We start from the raw sequence: 27,062 nt of genomic DNA on the forward strand, positions 1-27,062 counted from the left end.
GACGTGTTTATATAATTTAATAAAATTACTTTTCCAATCTTCCTTATCTATTTGTATATGAAGATCTTTTTTTTTTTTTTTTTATTCTTTATTTTTGCGTGTTGTTTAACAAAGGGTAAATTTACCACATGCAATAGTGAACATTAACATATATATATTAGCTTCTGAGTGTCAACGCATATGTTGTAAATTGTCACAATTTTTATATTTTAGGAAACGTTGTAAGGCCTAGGTAGTGGGTTGGTGTAATACTAGGTATGGTATTCTATTTGGTTTGTGAGCATCCATCCCTAGGTCCTGGTTTGGTAAAGAAGGTGTGGTCCATGTCGGGTGGATTGTACCAGGTCAGCGTTAAGCTTGAGGTCGAGGTTTTCTAAGGAGGGTATGTCCCCTGTATGGATCTGTGGTTCTGACAAGTGGTCTGTGGTGACGGTCGGTTCGTCTTGGAAGTAGTTAGTCGGGAGGTTTCTATTTTGGTCTGTTTAGACTAATCTTGAGGTGTGGTCGCCCTAACCTAGGGGCTGTCTGGGGGGGGTGTGTGTGTGCGCCTTGTTGCAGCACACACTCCTCTGGCGTACTGGCGTGCCAACGCCATCCCTGGCATGCTGTTGGGGCGTCACCAGAGCCGCGTTACTTAAGTCATGGAGAAGACAACAGAACTTTTTAGTATTAGAAGGTAAAAAGTGATAGGAGGGAAAGGAGAAAAAAACATTGGTAAACGGCAAATTGCAATATTTAGCCTGTGAGCGGGTTGGGGTAGGAGACTTCTCCCCATTCCCGTCAAGTGGCCTGAGTGTCCATTCTCTGTGTCCTTGGGATGAAAGGTTCGATCGTCTCTGGGTCCCATGCAGGAGAGGCGTTCTGGGTGGTCTTGGTCGGTAGACCCAGTTTTGATAGGAGCGTGGCTGCTTCAGCTCCTGTAGTGATTTTGTACGTTTGTCCTTGTTGTGTAACTAGGAGGTGGCGTGGGTTTCCCCACCGGTATGGTATTTCCGCTGAGCGCAGCTGGCTGGTGAAGTCGTTGAGGGTTTTTCTCCACTGGAGAGTGGCTTTGGTTAGGTCCTGGTAAAAAGTCAATTGGGACTCTTCAAAGTCGAGTGGCGTTTTGCCCTTGAGTGCCGACATTATGTGACCCCTGTCTTGGGGGAGGATGCAGCGGATTATTACGTCTCCAGCAAGGGGTGTGGATGCCCGTGTTGAAGTGGATAGTCGGTATATTCCGGCAAAGGTGAGTTTCCTTGCCACCCCGGGGGGCAGTATGGACTGCATGAGACGTCGCACATAGTGTGGTAAATCCTCCTTGGAGACTGAGGCAGGGATACCACGTATTTTGATGTTGTTGCTTCTGTGTTTGTCTTCCTGGGCTGCTATTTGTACCTCCAGATTTTTTTGAGTGTGTTGCATCTTGGAAAGGGCTTCTTGCAGTGAGGTGATTTCTTTTTGGATCCCTTTTACTTCTCCCTCAGTGTGTAGTACTTTATCAGTAATTTGTTGCATGCTGGTTTTAACGGTGGGTAGATCTGCAGCCAGTAGGCTTTGTATTTCTTGTAGCATTTTTTGCATGTGTTGTAGGTCATGTTTAGTGGCCAGTTCAGTGATATCTTGCTGGGGTGTGAGTTTTGACAGTGTAACCCTTTGAGGGCTATGCTCCACTGAGGTAGGCTCTAGAGGGGGAACAGGGCCTTTTACGGCCGCCATTTTGGCGGGTGTTTGTTTCTGCAGCAGTGTGCCTATATCAGGCTGTGCTGTACCTGGTTGGGGTTTCTGCGACCTGCGTCCCATTTCGGAGGTTCCGTGATCGGAGTTGTGCAGGGATGTGTCCCACGCGTCCTCCAGGAAGTCCCCGTCAAATAAGTAATCCAGGCCGTGGTGGGCTGATGGAAGGTAGGCCCGGGCTCTGGATTTCGGCTTTGCCTGCTTCGGGGTGTACCGGAATGGCATCAGTCGGTTCCGGGGGTTCCCCTCTGTGCTATGGTGGGATTTTCGTTGGTGGATGGTGAGAGTGTCTGCCGATATTCGTAGGATTGAGCCTGTGATTGTCAGAGCTCACGGCAATGGCGACCGGCCCGTTTCGCTGCCAGGCTCCGCCCCCCTGAAGATCTTTTTTTCCCCACTTTTCAATTGCTCCAGAAAGTTTATCATGTCTTAACTTATAAAATATTTTAACAGATTTAGACAGCATATTTTTACAGTTTTTTTTTAGTTCGACAAGTTGAATAATCCCGTCTATTTTACACACTCTATTCTTAATCATATACGCTGAGGCAAACCCTTTAATTCTAAGGTAGTTAAAGATAGCATTTGGTGGGATACAGAATTCCTCACCTATTTGTTGAAAGGGCTTGATTTTATAATCCTCTGTTATATCTATGATTTTATTTATTCTCGTGCTCTTCCTAGATTTGATATTAATATTATCTAGCATATCATTAATCACCAAGATTGGTAGTGCATCTATCATTCTATTCTTTAGTCCGTCTTTTTTTCCAAATATATCCCACCAACCTGCTAGATCTCTAATTATGTGTGATTTGGATCATGCCTCAGCTATAAAGTTTTTATTGAGATCTAAAATCCAGAATAGAGAGGCTAAATTCTCTACCTTTGTGCGGTCTTTCTCTATTAAATACCATTTTTCCTTTTCTGCGGATGTATTCTGTGATTATATGAAACCGTCTACTGGCCTGGTAACATTGACGGATTTCTGGGTAACTCAAACCTCCACAGATGGCACTTATCCTGGCAAACATTTTCATTTTTACTCTTTTTTTTTTTTTTTTTTTATCCCAGACAAATTTAAAAAAAGAGGCATGTAATATTAGTAACCAATTTTCGGGACAGTTAAGAGGGATCATTCTCCATAAATAGAGCCATTTTGGTAAGATATAAGCCCTTAGTATATTGATTCTGCCCGACCACGAGAATCCCAACCCCCTCCAATCCCGTAAGTTTTTATTGGTTTGTTTTAATAAGGGTAAGAAATTAGCTTCTTCTGATGTAAGTAAAACCATTTCAAACCATTTTTGTCTTTTGGAAGTCCAACATTTTTTATAAGGAGATTAACTGATATCTTACTCATGTTCTTGGCTATAAATACTGATTTGTCTAAATTTATTTTATAACCCGATACTCTAGAGTACTTTATTTATGTCTTTTAACACTTCCGGAATAGAGGTCTCTGGCTCTTCAAGAATCAGTAGTATATCATTCGCATAGAAATTTAGTTTAACCTGCCCCAACGGATATCTATAGCCTGTAATTTTTTTTTATTTCATCTTATAGCCATGGCTAAAGGTTCTAATACTAATATGTAAAACAGTGGGGAGAGGGGGCATCCCTGCCTTGTCCCGTTGTTAATGTTAAAAATTTGAGAGGTAAATCCAGATCCTATGACTTTTGGACTTTTGCCTGTGGAGAGTCATAGAGAGCAGATACCACTTTTAGAATTGGACCTGTAAATCCAAATTATTTTAATGTGACTGACATAACGGCCCACCCTACCCTATCAAACGCCTTCTTTCTGTCTATTGATATGAGCATGAGTGGGATCCTTTTCGTCTCTGTTGCCTCCAAAATGTCTTTTACTTTCCGAATAATGTTAACTGATGACCAGCCTGGAATAAAACCAACCTGATCGTTGTTAATGATATCTGGTATGACAGATTTCAGTCGTTTCGCAAGAATCAACGAGAATATTTTGATGTCTGTGTTTATCAAAGAAATCCGTCTAAAATTGTTTAGCAGTTCTGGATCTTTATCTGATTTTGGAATTAGGACGATATTTGCTCTCAATAACTATCCAGGGCACCTTCCTGTATTTTACATGCAATTAGAAACATATTTGTGAGTTTGTCTTTTAATTGATCTTTCATAATTTTATTAAAAAAATTGTAAAGCCATCTGGGCCCGGGGCAGTTCTTTCTTTAGCTTATCTATTGCTTTAATAACTTCTGTTTCTGGTATAGGTTGGTTTATTGTTTCTAAGTGGTCGGGCAGAATTTCGGGCATCTTTATATTTTCAAATAATTTTTTAATTTCTTCATCACTACCAAATAAATCCTCTGGTAGGGTATACAGATCTCTCAATTTTTCGAATGTTCCGCGTATTTGTTCTGGGGCCATAATGTATGTATCTTTATCCCTAATTCTAGATATCACTCTTATTCGTTTTCCTTTTTCAACTTGCTAGTGATAAGTGCTTCTGGCTTATTTCCTTTTTGGTACCATTTAGATTGAAAAAAAGTTTTTGCTATTTAGTTGGATAATTGCAAATGTATGTTCTATTCTATTTCTGATATTTTCTTTGCTATTTCAGTAGAAGGTTTTATTTTATTATGTGTCTACTATTCATTTAGCGCTATGTATAGCTCTTCTTTCTTTTTCATTCTGATTGCCATCCCCATAAGGTGGCCTCTAATTATGCTTTTGTAAGCACACCATATTCCAATATCTGATGTCCCATTATTTTTGTTTTCCAAGTAAAATAGTTATTTTTTTATCTGTTCAATATTATGGTTGTTATATAATACATTATCATCCAATCGCCAATCCTTACGCAACTTGTCAAAAGTGTCTTTGTAATCCAGTATGGTTGGGTTATGGTCTGACCATGTTATATCCTATATTATGATCTTTTTAACAAGGTATAGCATGGCAACATCCACCAGAATAAGATCGATTCTGGAGTAGGAATTGAATGTTTTTGAAAACCATGTGAATTCCAACTCCAATGGATGAAACGTTCTCCAAATATCCCTAAGATTACATTGATTTATCAAATTTTGTAATCTATCTGAAGTTCCTTTATTGATCTTTTTTCCATTATAGTTCCTCCTATATTTAAAAGGGTCTATTACACAGTTGAAATCACCCATAATTAATAGCACCCCCTGTTTGATTTTTTTTTTTTTTTGTAAATCTTTCTTTTATTATGGCACATGCGTTATGGGGTACAGAATAAAGAAAGGAGGCAATGTGGGGTAACAGAGGTGAATGATAACAAGAGGGCATTTAGTGCACTCCGAAGAAAGATTGCCATATTTTTTGTATTTTAAAACATCATGGGAACAGTATAATGATACAAGCTTGGTAACTATAATGAGTTAGGTTAAATTAAAGAAAATAGTTGTTGCTTAACAGTTTTTATGAAATAGGCAGATTCATCCAAACAATACTAGCCTGTTTAAAAGTGACCACGTTTTTAACCCCTAGTGTACTTTAAGGTTAGACATGCTTGTAGAATAATGGCATGTTAGGAACTTGTAAAACAAGACTATACTTCAGCGGTTAGCCAAGTCTAAGCTGATGTGGTAGATGGGGTTATAATATGCTTAGACCCACTAGTTGGTGCTTAAAGGACCACTCTAGTGCCAGGAAAGCATACTCGTTTTCCTGGCACTAGAGTGCCCTGAGGGTGCCCCCACCCTCAGGGACCCACTCCCGCCCGGCTCTGGAAAGGGGAAAGGGGTAAAAACTTACCTTTTTCCAGCGCTGGGCGGGGAGCTTTCCTCCTCCTCTCCGCCTCCGTTCCTCCCCGTCGGCTGAATGCGCACGCGCGGCAAGAGTCGTTATACATATGGGTGTCATATACTAGCTAAATACAATCATTAGACGATATCCCTAAGCCTTGTGTTACGTGTGTCCGTGGGTGGAAGTCCAGCTAGGGGGTTTTGTGCCTGCCATCCGGGCCAGGACCCCCAAAGTCATCGTTGTGCGTGTTGGCAACCGGGCTGTCAATCCAAGAGGTTAGTTTAGCCTATGCCGCTGCTGGGTAGGGCCGGCAGAGTGGAATGTACGGCACCGTCGTCTTGGGGATTCCTCAAGGCTGCAGCATGGTGCGGGTTGATGGCAGCCGCCCTCCGGCCCCAGGTCTCCACAAAGGCCTGCACCCGTGATCCACCGACTCTGTTGCTCATAGAGGCCGGGTCGACCCTTCGTCGGGCGCCATGTGAGGCCTGGGTGTTCTGCCGCCGCCAGCGGCGGGCAGGCCTCCGGCAGTGTGGTCGGTGCCTCGGAATCTGATTCCCTGTGGCCTTCAACCTGGGAAGGTATTGTGGGCGGCCCACGGTAGTGGCTTCCAGTGGATGTCGGAAGCTTTGAGTGGTTCGCCGTGGCAGTTTAGCGCCGCATCCCTGCCGCTGTATGTGTAGCTTTGGGCTCTTAGGTAGGCCTCTGGATCCGGCTGGGTGATTTTGAGCCTGGCTTTGTTGTCTGGTCCAAGGTAGGGTCACCGCCTTCTTCAGGGCGGTTGCATCCTTCTTGCATTTGGAGCCTGTCATTGTCGGGGGCGTGCAGGTAGGCTTGGGTCGTAAAGTGGTAGCAGTGATATGCGCTCTCTCAGAGATCCTAGCCCAGAAGGCAGCAAAGATTTTGTCTAGCTTTGTCAGCGGTTTGTATGTCGATTCGCCTTCCGTACCTGTGTTTGCCGACTGGCGCGTGGCATCCGCCATTTTGGAGCCAGGGGCTCCTGATGCATGCAGTCTCTGGGACGTTAGTGTCCACGGTGAGTGAGCTGTTGGTGCCGGGATAACCCCCACCGGCAGGGGGGGAGGGAGGAAGGCTAGTGGATGGTTCCTCGCAGTTTTCATGTCAGCATTCAGGGCTGGGTGATCGGCCGCCTCACCCTTTCCCTTATCTCCGTGTAGGTCAGTCGTTTCTGCAGTAGGCCCCAACTTTGCAGACCGCGTTAACGGTGGCTCAGCTTTTCAAGAGTGGTCTCGATCTGTTCTCTCTTGCTTCCCCTTCGTGGGTGCTGTGTTTTTAGTCGATTTTGTAGCTGGGGAGCAAGGATTATATCGAGGTAAATAGAGTTTCAGGCGGGAGCTTGTGCTGCACGCGTCTGTTCAGCTCCACAGCCAGGCTCCGCCCCCCCCCCTGTTTGATTTGATCAATTTTCTTCATAATCTTTGTTGTAAATTTTATAGTAGACCTATTAGGTGCCCATATATTAGCTAATGTAAAAAGTTAATTATTTATTTCGCACACCAGGATAATATATCTTCTTTCTTTATCAAGATATTGGTATTTAATGTTTATGGATATATTTATGGAAAACATAAAGGCCACCCTCTCCCCCCCCCACCCCCTTTTTTTCCCCAGCGCCGCGCTTATAATAAGCGGATAACTAATAGATCTTATATTAATTCTGTCAGTTTTTATCCAATGTGTTTCTTGTAATGCACAAACTTGTATTTGGTTTTTCTTCAGGAAATCCAGAATTAGTGATCTTTTAAAAGGTGAGTTAATCCCACGGGCGTTCAGTGATGCTAGCTTAATATAACAATTTCTGCCTGCTCAAACCCCCCCCCCTCTAATTTCTTCATGTCACCTGCTGTCTGCCATTTCTAAATGTATTAATTTTTAGTCTGCTAGTGTATATACTTCCTCTTTATATTGTGTACATCTATAAATCATAATTCACCACAACTACAAAAAATAAAATGAAAAAATAAATAAATCTGCAGATGCCGTTGCTTCCCCTTTTCCTCCCTTGCCGTATTGAAGTTTAAGGTCTTGCCTTCATGCAGTATAAGGATCTTTGTGGGAAACCCCCACTTGCCACCAGTATTTTATATTCTTGGATCTAAGTTCTATTGTACTATCTGCAAAGGACTTCCTCTTCTGTCTAGTATTCCATGACAGGTCCTGGTAGACCTTTAACGCTTCATACTCTCCTGAAACATTGATCTTTTTCAGTGATCTCAGGATCTGTAACTTGAGTTTAAAAGAGGAACAGCAAACCAATATATCTCTTGGGAGGTGGTCTGGTACTCCTTTTGGTTTGTTAACTCGGTGACATCGTTACATAGTACCATAGCTGAAAAGAGACTTGCGTCCATCAAGTTCAGCCTTCCTCACATTAGCTTTTTGCTATTGATCCAAAAGAAGGCAAAAAGCCCAGTCCGAAGCGCTTCCAATTATGCAACAAACTAGGAAAACATTCCTTCTTGACCACAAAAAGTCAGATGTCTTCTTGGATCAAGCAGCTATTACCCCACTAATTAGAAATTATATCCCTGTATGTTGTGTTTTTGCAAATATTTATCCAATTGCTGTTTAAACATCTGTATGGACTCTGATAAAACCACCTCTTCAGGCAGAGAATTCCATATCCTTATTGTTCTTACTGTAAACAAACACTTTTCTTTGCCTTAGATGAAATCTCCTTTCTTCCAGCCTAAATGTGTGACCTCGTGTCCTATGTATAGCCCTGTTCATGAATAGATTTCCAGATAATGGTTTGTACTGGCCCTGAATATATTTGTATAATGTTATCATATCCCCTCTGAGGCGCTGTTTTTCCAAACTAAAGAGATTTACATTTTTTAACCTTTCTTCATAGCTGATATGTGTTCCATTCCTTTTATCAATTTTGTAGCTTGTCTCTGCACTTTTTCTAGTGCCATGATATCTTTCTTTAGAACAAGTGCCCAAAACTGCACAGCATATTCAAGGTGTGGTCTTACCAGCGATTTATAAAGAGGCAAAATTATATTTTCATCCAGAGAATTTTTGCCCCTATTTATACATAAAACCTTACTGTCCTTAGCAACTGCAGATTGACATTGCTTATTGCTGCCTAATTTGTTGTCTATAACAATTCCCAAATCCTTCTCATGTGTGGTTATCCCTAAGTCACTACCATTTAGGGTGTAAGTTGCTTGTGCATTCTTGACCCCAAAGTGCATAACTTTGCATTTCTCTACGTTATATGTAATCTGACATTTTAGTGCCCAGTCCCCCAGTCTATCCAAATCCCTCAGCAGCAAACTAATATCCCGTAGGGATGTGCATGGGGAAAACTTTCCGAAATTCTGGACTTCGGCACTTCAGTTCGGTGGTTCGGTGGGGGCCCTAAATACCAATGGGGGGGACCTATTGTCCTTCCTCCTTGCCCCCACCCCTAAACGGTGGGTGGGGACCCTAAATACCATTAAGGAGGGTGGACCTATTGTCCTCCCCTAGCCCCCACCCCTGAGCGGCGGGTGGGGGCCCTAAATAAAAATGTAACCCCCCAGGTGACTAGGGGTCCCCAAACCACTAGTCCCCCTCCTCCCCAAAAAATAAATTAACCCCTACCTACCCCTCTCACCCTAAAGATAATGAGGGAGGACCAATAACTAGGTACCTGTAAAAAAATAAAAATCCATAATTACCGTCACACTTTGAAAATAAATAAATAAACCAGAGCGCCAAAAAATAGTCCATCGTCACCCACGGAGGGCAACGTGCAGACTGAGCTCTGCAAGGCCCCCACCCCTGAACGGCTGGTGGGCCCTAAAGTAAAATAAGTCAAATAAGGGGGGGACCTATTGTCCCACCCCCGGCCTGCACCCCCGAGCGGCAGGTGGGGGCTCTAAATTAGAATAAGGGGGGGCTATTTTCCTCCCCACCAGACCCCACCCCTAAGCGGCAAGTGGGGGCCCTAAAGTAAAATAATGGGGGGGACCTGTTGTCATCCACCAGGCCCCCACCCCTGAGCAGCGGGTGGGGGCCCTAAGTTAGAATAAGCGGGGGACCTATTGTCCTCCTCCCCCGGCCACCATCCCTGAGCGGCGGGTGGGGGCCCTAAATACCAATAAGGGGGGGACCTATTGTCCTCCCCCCCTGTCCCCCACCCCTGAGCGGTGGGTGGGGGCCCTAAATTAGAATAAGGGGGGGACCTATTTTCCTCCCCCTTGGCCCCCACCCCTGAGCGGTGCGTGGGTGCCCTAAATACCAATAGGAGGGGGAATCTAATGTCCTCCACCCTGGCCCCCAGCCCTGAGCGGTGGGTGGGGACCCTAAATACCAATAAGGGGGGGCGGACCTATTGTCCTCCCCCCCAGCCCCCACCCCTGAGCGGCGGGTGGGGGCCCTAAAGTAAATTAAGGGGGGACCTATTGTCCTCCCCCCAGCCCACACCCCTGAGTGGCAGGTGGGGAACCTAAATACCAATAAGGGGGGGCGGACCTATTGTCCTCCCCCCCAGCCCCCACCCCTGAGCGGCGGGTGGGGGCCCTAAATAAAAATGTAACCCCCCAGGTGACTAGGGGTCCCCAAACCCCTAGTCACCCCCTTCCCCCCAAAAAAATTAACCCCTACCTACCCCCCCTCACCCTAAAAATAATGAGGGGGGACCAATAACTAGGTACCTGTAAAAAAATAAATAAAACTTACCATTTGATGTCTCCTTTTTTCTAAAATCTTTGTTTTTCAGCCCCAAAAAAGGCCAAATAAAAATCCATAATTACCGTCACACTTTGAAAATAAATAAATAAACCAGAGCGCAAAAAAATTATCCATCTTCACCTACGGAGGGCAACGCGCAGACTGAGCTCTGCAGGGCAGATGAAGGCTTATAAAGCCTTGCCCCGTCCTGCAATTAGGCTCAGAGCACTCTGGTTGGTTTAAGCCATCCAGTCAAAGTGCTCTGACAGGTAAATGAAGAGACTGACAGGTAAGGCTCTACAATTACCTGTCACAGCACTCTGATTGTTTAGCTTGAAATCCAGCCAATCAGAGTGCTCTGTGTCATTTTACACAGCGTGGGAAAGTTCTTTGGAATTTTCCCACGCTGTGTAATTTGACTCGTAACTCTCTGAATCCTGGCTATGTTTGTATACTTTCTATTTAAACTTATATACAGTGAAACATTCTTCATTCTTCCACTGGGTAGGTATATTAGTACTTCAGCAATACTGTGCTTCGGAACTTCGGCAACTTTGGAACTTCGAAAATTTCGGAAATTCGGCAACTTCGGCAATTCAGCTATTCGGACATTCGGAAGTATCCGAATGTCCGAATTGCCCGAAATTCATCCGAAACGAATTGCACGTGTCTAATATCCTGCTCACATTTCATTACTTTACAAAGTTTTGTGGTATCTGCAAACACTGAAACATTGCTTTCAATATCATTTATAAATATGTTAGATAGAAGCGGTCCCAAAACAGAACCCTGAGGGACACCACTTAGTACCACTTTTGTCCAGCCTGAGAATTTACCATTAATTGCAACTTGTTGTACTCTATCCTTAAGCCAATGTTCTACCCAAGAACAAGGATAATCATCTAGACCAATTTATTTTAGTTTGAACACTAACCTATTGTGAGGAACCGTATCAAATGCCTTGGCAAAATCCAAGTAGATCATATCCACTGCAACACCCTGATCTGTACTTCTACTGACTTCTTCGTAGAATGCAATTACGTTAGTTTGACATGACCTATGGTTAGAAACATAGAATGTGACGGCAGATAAGAACCATTCGGCCCATCTAGTCTGCCCAATTTTTAAAAATAAATTAATTAATAAACCCTTCTCTTCCAATAAATCATAGGTCTATGACCTTACTAACACACTGAAGATTAATTAAAAATCCATTTTTTAATTAATCAATATCAAGACATATATAAAAAGAAGCTTTCATCTGTTACAAATAATATGTCTATTAAAAATTACTAATAAAAGCCATACAAAAAGTCCAGACCTTATTCGAAATGCTCGGCGTCCCGAGTCAGCAAAATGTATGATGCTGAGAAATATCAAATAGTAGTCCTCTTTGAAGTAAAAATGATGGCTGATATCGATGGGAGTCAGACCCCTCCAGACGCGTTTCTCCGCTTCGGCGGCTTTCTCAGTGGATGCCGTCTGTCTCTTAGTGCTCATTTATATAGTGTCTGCCGGCTTTCATTTGATCGCGGCAAATTCAGAATCAGCAATGTGTGTTGCAAAATCCAACTATTCTTTATGTAACTAAACAGTCATATTGTATCAAACTCAGAAACTCGATAAAATGACTACTTATTATTTCAATCGGCACAATGTATAGCTATTTTGTATTTACTGCCGTTACTATGGTAACACCCGCTTGAGCGGGTTTAAATGTAACTGCTGTTTTCAACTGGTTAGACAGAGGAAGAAATAGGATGAAAAATAAGTTTATTATAAAATAAGGTTCTTTCCTTAGATCTTCTGCTATGCTCATTTAAATGTAAGTAATTGCTGTATTGCAGCTGAAAACGATACTTTCGATGTGAAAGAATTGTTGAGGCAGTCTAGAAATTCTAGTCTTAATACATATACTGCCACTACTTCGTATCAGTTCATTTCAATGTGAGCTTAGGACCTCAAAATGTATTATATAAGTATATTCATCTTAAAAGGACCCTCCCTATATTACTCAGGTTAAAGGAGACCTCAATGAAAACATTGAAAGCTAAAAATAGCAATCTTAATAGAATCCCTACAGATTAATTTCTTAAAAGGCCAGGCACACAAAAAAAATGTTATTTTTTTTCAAATTTTAAAAATTTATTTCCACCATTATAAGAAAAAAGTAATCCCAAAAAATGACAAAGCTCAAACTCAGCATTTAATCCCTTAGGCTGCAGCGTATCTAATTTATATATCCATTTCAGCTCGGTAATGCCCAGTTGTTTATTGTGATCTCCTCCTCTCCAGTTTTTATTTACTCTACATATCCCCTTAAAATTCAAAAGGCTCATGTCCGAATTGTGTTGCTGTTTAAAATGGGCTGAAACCGAGTGCTGCATATATCATTTCCTTATATTCAGCATATGTTCTCTGATTCTAACATACATTTTCCTCTTGGTTCTTCCTACATACTGGAGCCCACACTGGCACTCCAGTACATAGATCATGTTTATACATTTTTAAAAATACTTTCATTAGTCCCTGGCCTTATCTTATAGTTAGGATAGCCTTATGCATATCCCACACATGCTTATACTCCTTTACTCTGTTAACCTCTTCCACCTCTACTATGGTTCATAAAACCATGTTGATTATTGCTAATAACAAAGTTCTTCACAATGAATTCCTGAAAATTATCCCTTAATAGCCCTTCAAATATTTCCTAGTCACAGAAGTTAAGCTCACAGGTCTATAATTTTCAGGCAAGGATTTTGAACCCTTTTTAAATATAGGAATGACATCTGCCTTCCTCCAATCCTCCGGTACAATACCTGAAACAAAAGAATCTTAAAAAATTAAATACAGAGGTTCACTTATTTTTCCCATTTAGCTCCTTAAGTACTCGTGGGTGAATACAGTCAGGCCCCTGAGCTTTGTCTCGAGTTATCTGTTTTTGGCAGTATATATTTTCATTAATATATACTGAAGAAAAATTATTTACAATTTCTGCCTTTTCCTGGTCTTCATTATCTAACAGACCCATCATAGGGCTTTTGATATCCCATTCCACTTTCATATATTTAAAAAATTATTCTATATATGTTTCCAATTCTTTGTCTTTATTTGTTCTGACACGCCTCTAATTCTTAGGCTGTTCCTCCTTGATTTGTCCTCCAGATCTATAATTTTATTTTCCAGATCCATTATTTTTCTTTGCAGAATTACATGTTCTTTCTGGTGGGAGTTTCTCACATGTTTGATCATCTCTAGTTTTTCTTGAATACTTTGGATACTTGGGGTTAATAAGAAGAGGTCTCTCCTGATGTCCTGTGTATTTGCTTGCATTTCCACCTTAATTTTCTCGACTTGTGTCTAGATTACTGAGTAATCGTTCATATAGGTTTTCTTCCTGTCTTGAGTTACCATATGCTTCTCTGTTTGTGTACTGCTCGTTTCTCCTTCTATCGGATTAGCATATGGTATGACACATCCAAATATGATTTATTCCCACCAACAGACTCCAACCTCCCAAACACAAAATCCAACCAAGTAAATATTGGTACCGATCTACCAAGCTCCCAGCTACCATTCCTACCTGCCCCAAATATTTCTACATCCCCCACCACAGCTCAGAGCTTGAAGCCTCAAGCTATCTGAGCCCCCCACCCACTCATAAACAATGCTCGCTGTAAGCCTTCCTGGAAACCCATGTTAAGGAAATCATTACCAATGTCGGAGAAGTGCACCCCATCCCACCTGAAATAACCCGGAAGCATCGATTCCAAGTCAACATGCCTGTCTATCCCCCTGTACCCCCCGGTCTGTCTGATAAAAATTGATACCATTTAATTAGCCTTACCCCTCATCTAGGCTACTGCCCTTGGATCCCTAGCATGCTGCCAATGTAACCGAGGCACCATCTCTGACTAAATAGTAGTAATGCCCGGGACAAGACACCTCAACCTTTCCACATCCCATTTTATACGGTGTACCAGCTACCTCTGTGGCACCTGACCTAACTCATTCCCCCCCGAGTGGATCAATAACAAATCAGGGTATTGCCCAAACCTAGGGTCGGCCCAAGGCATTGTGCTGCCTGGGTCCAAGCATGAAATGTTGCTCCCCCTCCAACAAAACCACACCAACCAAAACACGCCACGTCCATTATGTTATGCAGTGTGTGTAGTAGATGCAGTGTGTGTGTTGTGTGTATTTGTGTAGTGGATGCAGTGTGTGTGTGTATTGCATTGTGTGTGTATAATGGATGCACAGTGTTTGTGTGTGTGTATAGTGGATGCAGAGTGTGTGTATGGAAGTGGATGCAACGTGTGGATAGTGGATGCAGTGTGTGTGTAGTGGATGCAGTGTGTGCGTGTAGTCACGTGGGTGCAGTGTGTGTAGTGCATGCAGTGTGTGTGTGTTGTGAATGCAGTGTGTGTGTATAGTGGATGTAGTGTGTGTGTAGAGTGAATGCAGTGACTGTGTTAGTGAAGTGCATGCAGTGTGTGTTTGTGGTGATAAGTACATGTATGGGGGTGAGCAGTTTTAAATTTTTTAATTTTAACTTATTCCCACTCCCTGCATTTATTCCCCCCTCCCTGCGGGCAGGAAGGTGGGATACATGATTCCATGGTGGTCCAGTGGAGATGGAGGACAGTGAAGAGGGAACCCTGATAGTAATCTTACATCCCCAGCAGCAGCATGGCAACCCGTGGTAACACTCTCGCGACTCGCGAGAGAAGAGTACCTGCTGCTGTTGGGGATGTAAGATTACTATCAGGGCTCCCTCTTCACTGTCTACACCAGCAGGGCCCGGAACTGCACATACGTATAGCGGTAATAGCTATATATATGTGCTAATAGGTGGCCCCGGGCGATGCTCTAGATTTCTTAACGGTACAGGGGCAAAATGTCACCCCTGTCATAGTGCTTGCTTGGAGCCGTGGCCCCACTGGGGCCAATGGATGGGCCGGCCCTGCCCAGAACCTATCCTAAAAACCTTACAACAAAATTCCCTCCAACTGAAACCTCTATAGCCAAACCAACACAATTGAACCACGCACTGTGGAAAGCCCAGCTGTCCTGCTTGTTGCCGAACTGCAGCTCTCTGGCACGCCCAATGGATGTATGAATGGCCCACCAACCAGGCGACCCTACTTACAAAAGAAAGATACATATTACAAAATACAAAACAGAGGAACCTACCGTCCCCTTTTAAACCGGTCCAGCCTAATATATAATATATGACCTGAACCCCACAGACTCCCACCAAATCTTTTCAATAATTCGTCTCCCAAACCCAGTCGCTCTGCCTCCGTCGCAGCCCCAATCCTAAACGAATGCGTCCTGAACTGCATGGGATCCAGACCCAAACGGCCCAAGCTCAACCGTAAAACCCAGAGAAATTGATATCGCGACAGGGACGACCCATCAACATGCATTAAGAAGGAACCCCTAACCTTGGGACAAACCTCCAAGTAGGCAGAAGCACAAAAAAACGGACACAACAATGAACCTGGCAACAAACGAAGATCCACCAGGCACCCTTTGCCAAAGACGTCTGTTTTTGACCGTCATAGCCGAATCGACACCCTGCTACCTACGACCCAACTCCACATCCTCTGATTGAATGCCCCACCTGCTCGATTAGTACTTACCAATTCACTCACCCTAAAAGCCCCAAAGAAAGCCCAGAGGAATGCCAGTGTAAACAACCGCACCTCATGATGAAAAAAACAAACATTCTGCAGCACCCCGATCAGCCCCTCCAAGACTGCAAAAGAGACTGGCCTCCTCATATCCGGTTTGCTCTTATTTCCCTTACGAAAATATTTTAATGCCTGCCGAACCACAAAATTATTTGTGATATCCTTCCACTCGTTCAGGTTAAACAGAAACTCTAACGCCGCTGAATGCAGATCTACATCTGAAGGCGAGGCTCCGATGGAAAATAACTTGTGCAAATACCACAACAGAACATCCAGCCGTACCTCGGATGAGCGATATCTCCCTGCACAAGCCCACACCTCGTCCCACGCCCTCCATACCTCCTCCTCTATTGGCTGGCTAGAGGGACTTCCGGCTTCTTAGATGACTTTTGCTCCGTTATCGAAGCTGGACGTCATCACGCTCTGCATGAGGACCTCCAGCGTCGCCGGAATCCCCATTGGAAGGCATAGAATAATGCTTTGCTATGGGGAGATCCTAATGCGAGTGTGGCTATTGCCGCGCATGCGCATTAGGTCTCCCCCATCAACGGATGTTGGCGAGGGAGGAGCGTGGGCGGAGCTGAGCCCTCGCTGAGGGACATCGGCGCTGTTCCCAGGTAAGTGACTGCGCCGGGGGAGGGGGCCTTGACAAAGGGGGAAGCTATAGTGCCAGGAAACCGAGTTTGTTTTATAGTTTCCCTTTAAGTGAATAAACCATCATCAAGAAATTTAAAAGTGATTTTCAACTTTTAGGTCAAAACAGCCAAATGTCAACATTCTACCAATCAGCCATTTCTGCAGCTTTGCTTCCAGTTTGGAACTTTTGGGGTAAATTTTTAAATCCACGATGTATTACCGAGAATCCACACTTAAAGGGACATTCCACTGCTCAAATCTTAAAAAAAAAATCAAAAAAAAAAATTCACTTTTTAGTAGATAGACCCCCAATAAAAGCAATGCATTCTTTAAACAACATTTTAGTTCTATAAATTGTTACTAGTAAGAACAGCCGTCCCCTGGCTACACCCCCCCTCACACCCCTAAAATGAGTGTCCCCCTGTCCACGTGAAATGTTAAGGGTTCTGCCCTCCACGTATTGTGTTCAGCGAGCGGATGGTCAATATGAAGATCTAATCAGTGGGTGAGGAGGCTCTATCTCTATAATCAGTGAACGCTTGCATTATATTTATGAAGTGTTACTCTTTCCTTCACTTCCTTTTCTTATTTTCAGTGACAGGAAGGGCTTTGTACAAACTGCATAGTTGCATTAAAAATGATGTATTTTTTATCTATTTAACACCAACATGATCTGTAGTTTTTTTGTTTTGTTTTGCAGTGTGCTTTCTAATTCATTCATTTATTTTCTTCAACAGGCCAGGAATAAGATCAGTGGGGATCTGGCGGCGGTGAAGATTGTAAAGAAGGAATCCGGTGAGTCCTGCACCGGTACATGTGGCTCTGTACCCCTGTCAGTCTCACAGCCCTCCAGTTTCCAGCTCGTTTTAAGCACTCTCATGGCAGGCTTTGCAGGCTAGAGGTGTGAATAGGAAATGGTCAAATATAGCTCCCAGCTATTTCAGGGTGTAGTTTGTGGTCAGAGACCGACAGTGCGTGTTCAATGTGTGAATCTAGCTGCTTGGGACTCAGCGACACCGCTCGTTATTTTCCTGGATTCGAAATCTCTGTGAGAGCATTAATCTGATTATGATCATGTAGAGACAGCGGAAAATCTCAAATATATTGGTGTGTAACTTGTAGCGATCAGAAGGCAAATGGCGAACTGAGAGGCTGCCCTATAAACTGGCATTGGTAGGGTGCCATTGAAATCGGCACAAATTATCTGCTCACATTCACGCAGAATAAATATTACGGTATCTGTAATAAATATCACACTGTGCAGCGAGTCTGCGCCATCAGAGTTGCTTTAAAACGCCATATAATCTTATCAGCCCCTGGAACACGCTACTAAATTTTTATTAGAATGGGGGATTTAATCGCCCCTTGTTTAGCAGCCTTGAAAATGGGGGAAAAAAGCAAGGGGCACCTACTGGCCAGCACTTCACATACCTCACGGGGATCCTCTCGGTTAGACTGATCAGCTATTGTGTTTGTAGACAGAGTGACCTACCGCATTTTATTCCATTTTCTCAGATATTGAAAACAGTCTGGGAGGAGACGGCCGCCTTCTCCCAGCTCCGTGTCTGTTGCTTGGATCAGATTGGAGCGCTGTAACGTGTCCAATCATTCCGCTACGAGAACTCTATTGTAACTACTTTTATTTAAAGGAAGATTCTAATTTATAATATATAAATGTTTAAATAGGAGTGTACTTTAAGATATATATATATATATATATATATATATATATATATATATATATATTTAAATTTGGTTAGTCTCAGGTAAACTTACCTGTAATCTATTACCGAGACCGACTCGTTGCAGCCGCTCGACCATCTTCCTGTGATGTCATCAATCCTGATGGCTTTTGTCCAATCAGATGCTTCTCACAGAGAGGACCCTGTGTCGGCATACTCTGTGTGCTGACGCCAGATAGTAATAACTGAATCTATTTCTATTGGGAGCCCCTAGTTCTTGTTTCTCTGGCCACACTAATCAATCGAGAAAAGTGGCCTCACGATCCCGTGACTAAAATCGAACGCAGTGACAGTCTTTCTAAATGTTGTTATAAATGACAGCAGCGTTACCCCATCCCTATCAGAAAGGTCCGCAATGTGCTGTATGATAGTTTTATGATGTGGCATTCGATATCACAAACGGTGGGAATCAGGAGCTTCTGATTGCTGACAGATGCTGGATAGAGATGTGTTGTGGGGGGATATGAGGGGAAGGAGGTTTGTTCTGTTTTCAGTTCGCCCAAAATTCAGCAAATATCAATTTGGATAAAGGTTTTGTTAATTTCAGATGCGGTTGGCAGTTACAACGTACCAATTTGGGGTACACTGCTAAAAGATCAAAGTGCATTCATTTTGATCTTTCAGGTATTTAGTAGATAGATCCCTAATTTCTTATACTTATATGCCAATTACCAACTAAGGAAGCAATCTGCTAAACAGTGTCCTAATTTGTTATCCTTAATTCTGGCGATCCCACGTAAGGATACCAAAAAAGGGAGTTATCTAAACAGCTAAAAGTGCAAAACTTCGAAAAACCCTTTTCTTAATTTTATGATTGCAATATTAAAGGATATGAAATTATCTACTACCCTTTCTATATCGCTGTTATTGCTCCCACTGGAAGGCTATTCCTTGTATCTACTACCCTTTCTATATCACTGTTATTGCTCCCACTGGAAGGCTATTCCTGGTATCTACTACCCTTTCTATATCACTGTTACTGCTCCCACTGGAAGGCTATTCCTGGTATCTACTACCCTTTCTATATCACTGTTACTGCTCCCACTGGAAGGCTATTCCTTGTATCTACTACCCTTTCTATAGCACTGTTACTGCTCCCACTGGAAGGCTATTCCAGGTATCTACTACCCTTTCTATATCACTGTTATTGCTCCCACTGGAAGGCTATTCCAGGTATCTACTACCCTTTCTATATCACTGTTACTGCTCCCACTGGAAGGCTATTCCAGGTATCTACTACCCTTTCTATATCACTGTTATTGCTCCCACTGGAAGGCTATTCCAGGTATCTACTACCCTTTCTATATCACTGTTACTGCTCCCACTGGAAGGCTATTCCTGGAATCTACTACCCTTTCTATATCACTGTTACTGCTCCCACTGGAAGACTATTCCAGGTATCTACTTCCCTTTCTATATCACTGTTACTGCTCCCACTGGAAGGCTATTCCAGGTATCTACTTCCCTTTCTATATCACTGTTACTGCTCCCACTGGAAGGCTATTCCAGGTATCTACTACCCTTTCTATATCACTGTTATTGCTCCCACTGGAAGGCTATTCCAGGTATCTACTACCCTTTCTATATCACTGTTACTGCTCCCACTGGAAGGCTATTCCTGGAATCTACTACCCTTTCTATATCACTGTTACTGCTCCCACTGGAAGACTATTCCATGTATCTACTACCCTTTCTATATCACTGTTACTGCTCCCACTGGAAGGCTATTCCATGTATCTACTACCCTTTCTATATCACTGTTACTGCTCCCACTGGAAGGCTATTTCTGGTATCTACTACCCTTTCTATATCACTGTTACTGCTCCCACTGGAAGGCTATTCCAGGTATCTACTACCCTTTCTATATCACTGTTACTGCTCCCACTGGAAGGCTGTTCTAGATATCTCCTGATCTCGCTCTGTATAATATAACTTCTGTTTGAACCAGATGAAGATTTCTCCATTGTCCAGAAGGAGGTGTTGATGTTAAAGGGCTGTGCACATAGAAACATCGTGGCCTATTACAGCAGTTACATAAGGTAGGAAGGTGTCATGAGCGTTACTCAGCCTCATTATAAGAAGAAAAATATTTGATCAAAGTATTTCAGAAAATCCATGAATTTAATGCACAATTATTATAATAACTGCAATTCCTGCTTTGCTGAAAACCCACTAAGCCGCTTCTTTAAGATGTCATTTTTTTGAAAGTTTCTAAAACTATAGCTCAGTTATATATTTTATATCCGATAATTCAATAAAATATTGCATTGTAATAAGAAATCCCCAACAGCTTGATTTCCTCTGTTAATTCCTGCATCGAATACCATCCTGTAATTAATGCACACACCGAGCAACATGGTGACGATTTGAAGGACAACTGTCACCTCAAAACTAGTCTTTAATATAATAATCATTTCATCAGGTATTGGAAGGAAACATATATTTTTTTTAATGTATTATTTTTTTAAAAGAATGGCAAAAACTCATCCCCATTACTATACCTTTACTCATCATCCATATACATGATTGAATATATCCACCAAAACAATTTTATCTTAATGAAGCAGTTTTGGTGTATAGATCACGCCACTGAAATCTCACTGTTCAATTCTCTGCCATTTCGGACTTAAATCACTTTTGTTTCTGTTTATGCAGCCCTAGCAACAGCTCCCTTGGCTGTGACTGACACAGCCCGTATGAAAACAAAAAGTTTAATTTTCCATCAAATATAACCTACTTTAAAATTATTTATCTCCTGCTCTGTAAATTGAACTTTAGTCACATACAGGAGGATCCTGCAGGGTCTAGCAAACTATAACAGAGAAGGAGATAATAAATTAAAATAAAGGAAGTGTAAACAATAGATGACTCTTTACAGGAAGCGTTTAGGAAGGCTGTGTAAGTCACATGCAGGGAGGTGTGCCTAGGGCTGCATAAACAAAGTGATTTAACTCGTAAATGGCAGAGAATTGAGAAGTAAAACTTCAGGGACATGATGTATACACCAAAACTGCTTCAGTAAGCTAAAGTTGTTTTGGGGGCTGTAGTGTCCCTTTAAGTCGGCCAGTTTGTTAGTTCCTATGATCTTCCTTGCTTCACTCGGTGCTCAGGAACATTGACTGACTGACTGTCTGTTTTCAAGCACTCTCCGAGCCAGGGTGCCTGTGTATGGCTGAAAAACCTGTCATACACTAAACGTAGAGGTGAGGTTTTCTTATTTTTTACATATATTTCCTTTTTTTTTTTTTTTTTTTTAATCTACTTTCTTTCAAAACACGAAAAAAGGTTTATTCTATGAAAAATAGTTTTGAGGTGGCAGTTGGTCTTTAATTTGCAATATTCTATGAATGATACTTTATAAAAGAAACAAACAGTAAAGTCAATAGAAATGATAAAAAGTACATTAACGTAATAACTCTCTGTCATTTTATGTGTTCGATATACAGTCACACGAGACAAACTCTGCTTTTAATCGAAATGAAATCGGCAGTAAAGAGGTTAAAAAAGGCTTATTTGCATAAAACACAAATACATAATACACAAGAGACTGTCACATTTCTACAAATTACACCATTAAATACATTTAGAAAATCCCCCGTAACCTCATTCTAATGAGTTGCTTTGTTTTTCTTTAAAATTTGCATTAGAGATATACTAAATGGCGTCAGAATCCAGGCTAGTCCTGACGCAGAAACTTTGGGAATTAGGTACAAGTGTTGCTTTTCCAGTGATTTTTCTATTTGTTTCGATTGATTCCCTTATTGGCAACAAAATATTCCTTACTGCCCTCTTGGGTCATTATATATATATATATATATATATATATATATATATATTTACATTCTTTCTTTTATTGAGATATAGAAATAATCCTACAAAAGATAAGTTCGGGGTTACAGCAATAGTATTCATGGGACAATTTGTAAGCAAAAGTCTAGCAATATGTAAGGTAGGGTAAACTCCGGTCTCATATTTTATGTAGTATATTAAATACAAACAAGCTTAAATCACATGTCAAAACTGAACAGGAACCGGTACACCTATCCTGATAGAATCAGCATCGGGTGAAGCGAGCCAGTCAACTTTAATGAATAATTACTGTGCTGGTGGACACTGGATAGATACTCATTCTAGCAATGTATTCTCAAACCGTATTGGACAATGCTAAAATATCTTGTGGTGCCGACAGGACTGTGTATTCAATGCAAATAGGGTACACCAGAACAATACTAGCTCTAGACATGGGGTACTATACAGGTCAGCATACTAGCTTCAAGCTGGTTTTAGTATGAAGTGCACTGCATCAAACAGACAGCGTAATCGTAAAAATAATAATAAACTGGAGCCTGATGCTTAAAACAAATTAAATATCTCTGTAACGGACACCTTCCGTTGAAGGATGCTCCTAGCGCTTCCTGAGGACTCCCAGCACTGCAGACGACACCACAACCACCGCAGACTCCACAACCGCCGTAGCTTAACTGGAGCCGCGCCGTCTTCCTTCCACCCTGAATGAACCTCTAGCATTCAGCAATCCCCAGTGTGATATAGCAGTTCCCTCCAATAACGAGACAAGGCTACGTATTGAGGGTCAAGAAGAACTCAACTTTTATTCACCTTACTTCCTTATAAAAGATTCTCCCATGCAAGGGAGGGATTTACAAGAATTAAACAAGACACCAATCGTACATGAGTTACCTCCCACACATCTCCTCCCCTCAGATAAGCAAGTAACACAATTAACAAGCACACAATTTTACCCTAGTTTTGGATGTATCCCCAGATAGCCCTAGTCTGTGGGTACAACATAGTCAAAAATCATCCCATTCGGTAAAGGGGTTCGGGAGATATGGAGCTACAAAAAGGTTTTGACCGACCGCACAGGCACACTAGCCGAAAATAGTTCCATAAGATTTGGCCTTGCGGTCGGTCCTCGTTCGTGCGGTAAAAAGGCATGAAAATCTTGCCATCCATTCGGTTCTTGATGGTCGCTAGAATCCCCATAGTCTATTAAGTCTTTCTACCGAACAGCAGGGGGTTCGGTCGTTTTGTCACAAATTCCCGGTGTTATGGAGGTCTCAGCGGTGTTCGCCTACTCGAGTGTCCGATTTTGGTTCCAGACGTTCAACGGCAAATCACCGCTGATCGGGACTAAGATGGCCGCGGATACGTGTAAAAGTCCAGAAATTGCGGCCACCTAGTACGTGAGACAAGGAATTTGTGCGTTTGTATACGAAGAGCAAAGGTCGACCTGGGAGGTAAAATACCACATAATTAACAGCAGGGTGGTCCAGTGTTCGGTAGTTTGACTTGGCAACAAATATTCTCAGGTAATTGTAAGGTTCTGATTACAGAACTGCAGGGCCATAGTCGCAGGGCAGGAGGCTAGCAATAAGTCCTCTCCAATGCCCAGTGGCAAATGGCAGTTTGTCACAATCTCCCATGGTGGGTGATCAGGGAAGTAGCTCAGGTCTTGTTGGCTAGTTCAGCTGACCCCCATAGGTGGCAGAGCCACAAGTCCACCAGGGAAACCACCACATCAGGATGGGGTGCTCCTCCAGCCCCAGGCCAGTACGAGGGCCAGCATCAGTATGCCACAGATCCTGATACAGTTGAGGTCGAAGTCTAACCCCTTCTGGGGGAGGTCAGAGGATTGAGGGGATAATCGTCGCTTTCCACGGGCAATCTTCCGCCTGTATGGGCGATGCATTGAGACAAAACCTCGGGTGGCTCCCCTCCCAGGAAGCAGAGGATGCATTCACTTCTTTTTTCATGTTTTGCCCTGAGGAGGTCCCTCAATCTCCAGGCACATGCCTTTCTGGTCTCCCTGCAGCTGTCATAGGCCGTGTAGCTGGTAGGCAGCATGGATCAGAACCGTTGGGAAATTTTGTTGAGTCACAGCAAGCAGAGTGAAGTGGCATCGTGGCAGGCCTTTTGTGTTCAACGTACACCATTTGAGTCTGATAGTGAGGATGTCGCCATCTTGGTAGGATAGAGCAGGCCAGTATCAGCTCTTTTTGAGCAGTAAGTATAGTATATCTAATGTAACGACCTCACGTTACCAGGACAGGCCCAGACAGTGCTGGGTTAAATCTAATGTAACGACTGCACGTTATCAGGACAGGCTCAGACAGTGCTGGGTTAAATCTAATGTAACGGCTGCACGTTATCAGGACTGGGTCAAGCAGTGTTGGGTTTATATCTAATGTAACGACCGCACGTTATCAGGACAGGCTCAGACAGTGCTGGGTTTATAGCTAATGTAATGACTGCACGTTATCAGGACAGGCTCAGACAGCACTGGGTTTATATGTAATGTAACGACCATACGTTATCAGGACTGGTTCTGACAATGCTGGGTTTATAGCTAATGTAATGACCACACGTTATAAGGACAGGTTCAGACAGTGCTGGGTTTATATCTAATGTAATGACTGCACGTTATCAGGACAGGCTCAGACAGCACTGGGTTTATATGTAATGTAACGACCATACGTTATCAGGACTGGTTCTGACAGTGCTGGGTTTATAGCTAATGTAATGACCGCACGTTATAAGGACAGGTTCAGACAGTGCTGGGTTTATATCTAATGTAACAACTGCATGTTATCAGGACTGGGTCAGGCAGTGCTGGGTTTATATGTAATGATCTGACCACATGTTATAAACAGTTGGGTTTGTAATATTTAATTCTATCTGTCAGGGTGAACAAGCTCTGGATCTGCATGGAGTACTGCGGAGGGGGTTCTCTTCAAGACGTGTATCAAGGTATTCAGTTTCTGCCTTTTATAAGTCTAGTCTTTACTCCCTCTTTTTATACTAGAAGGGGTGTGTGCAGGTGTAGTATTGGGGTATGCAGGTGTAGTATTGGGGTATGCATGTGTAGTGTGGAGTTGTGTTGGTGTAGTATGGAGGTGTGATTTGATGTAGTGGGGAATGTAGGTTTAATAGGGGTGTGTGCTGCTGTAGTATGGAGGTGTGTTGGTATAGTATGGAGGTGTGTTGGTGTGGTATGGAGGTGTGTTGGTGTAGTATGGAGGTGTGTTGGTATAGTATGGAGGTGTGTTGGTGTAGTATGGAGGTGTGTTGGTGTAGTATGGAGGTGTTTTGGTGTAGTATGGAGGTGTTTTGGTGAAGTATGGAGGTGTGTTGGTGTAGTATGGAGGTGTGTTGGTGTAGTATGGAGGTGTGTTGGTGTAGTATGGAGGTGTGTTGGTGTAGTATGGAGGTGTGTTGGTGTAGTATGGAGGTGTGTTGGTGTAGTATGGAGGTGTGTTGGTGTAGTATGGAGGTGTGTTGGTGTAGTATGGAGGTGTGCTGGTGTAGTATGGAGGTGTGCTGGTGTAGTATGGAGGTGTGCTGGTGTAGTATGGAGGTGTGTTGGTGTAGTATGGAGGTGTTTTGGTGTAGTATGGAGGTGTGTTGGTGTAGTATGGAGGTGTGTTGGTGTAGTATGGAGGTGTGTTGGTGTAGTATGGAGGTGTGCTGGTGTAGTATGGAGGTGTGTTGGTGTAGTATGGAGGTGTTTTGGTGTAGTATGGAGGTGTTTTGGTGTAGTATGGAGGTGTTTTGGTGTAGTATGGAGGTGTTTTGGTGTAGTATGGAGGTGTGTTGGTGTAGTATGGAGGTGTGTTGGTGTAGTATGGAGGTGTTTTGGTGTAGTATGGAGGTGTGTTGGTGTAGTATGGAGGTGTGTTGGTGTAGTATGGAGGTGTGTTGGCGTAGTATGGAGGTGTGTTGGTGTAGTATGGAGGTGTGTTGGTGTAGTATGGAGGTGTGCTGGTGTAGTATGGAGGTGTTTTGGTGTAGTATGGAGGTGTTTTGGTGTAGTATGGAGGTGTGTTGGTGTAGTATGGAGGTGTGTTGGTGTAGTATGGAGGTGTTTTGGTGTAGTATGGAGGTGTGTTGGTGTAGTATGGAGGTGTGTTGGTGTAGTATGGAGGTGTGTTGGTGTAGTATGGAGGTGTGTTGGTATAGTATGGAGGTGTTTTGGTGTAGTATGGAGGTGTGTTGGTGTAGTATGGAGGTGTGTTGGTGTAGTATGGAGGTGTTTTGGTGTAGTATGGAGGTGTTTTGGTGTAGTATGGAGGTGTGTTGGTGTAGTATGGAGGTGTGTTGGTGTAGTATGGAGGTGTTTTGGCGTAGTATGGAGGTGTTTTGGCGTAGTATGGAGGTGTGTTGGTGTAGTATGGAGGTGTTTTGGTGTAGTATGGAGGTGTGTTGGTGTAGTATGGAGGTGTTTTGGTGAAGTATGGAGGTGTGTTGGTGTAGTATGGAGGTGTGTTGGTGTAGTATGGAGGTGTGTTGGTATAGTATGGAGGTGTTTTGGTGTAGTATGGAGGTGTGTTGGTGTAGTATGGAGGTGTTTTGGTGTAGTATGGAGGTGTGTTGGTGTAGTATTGAGGTGTTTTGGTGTAGTATGGAGGTGTTTTGGTGTAGTATGGAGGTGTGTTGGTGTAGTATGGAGGTGTGTTGGTGTAGTATGGAGGTGTTTTGGTGAAGTATGGAGGTGTGTTAGTGTAGTATGGAGGTGTGTTGGTGTAGTATGGAGGTGTGTTGGCGTAGTATGGAGGTGTGTTGGCGTAGTATGGAGGTGTTTTGCTGTAGTATGGAGGTGTTTTGGTGTAGTATGGAGGTGTGTTGGTGTAGTATGGAGGTGTGTTGGTGTAGTATGGAGGTGTTTTGGTGTAGTATGGAGGTGTGTTGGTGTAGTATGGAGGTGTTTTGGTGTAGTATGGAGGTGTTTTGGTGTAGTATGGAGGTGTGCTGGTGTAGTATGGAGGTGTTTTGGTGTAGTATGGAGGTGTTTTGGTGTAGTATGGAGGTGTGTTGGTGTAGT

General features: G+C 42.9%; 1 protein-coding gene across 4 annotated transcripts in view; it reads left to right on the forward strand.

The window, feature by feature from the left end:
• The window catches only part of MAP4K1 (mitogen-activated protein kinase kinase kinase kinase 1), a 108,983-nt gene that overhangs the window by 53,080 nt on the left and 28,841 nt on the right, over positions 1–27,062 (forward strand). For 3 of the 4 annotated variants that reach the window (XM_063431256.1, XM_063431254.1, XM_063431255.1), the window contains exons 2-4: positions 17,219–17,276; positions 20,172–20,262; positions 24,927–24,991. In XM_063431256.1, the coding sequence (XP_063287326.1) occupies positions 17,219–17,276; positions 20,172–20,262; positions 24,927–24,991 (214 nt within the window). Of the gene's footprint in view, positions 1–17,216; positions 17,277–20,171; positions 20,263–24,926; positions 24,992–27,062 lie in introns of those variants that run through there. The other variant, XM_063431257.1, reaches the window with a different exon arrangement.

This window comes from Pelobates fuscus, chromosome 9 (genome assembly GCF_036172605.1).
Source record: "Pelobates fuscus isolate aPelFus1 chromosome 9, aPelFus1.pri, whole genome shotgun sequence".
NCBI classification, from domain to species: domain Eukaryota; kingdom Metazoa; phylum Chordata; class Amphibia; order Anura; family Pelobatidae; genus Pelobates; species Pelobates fuscus.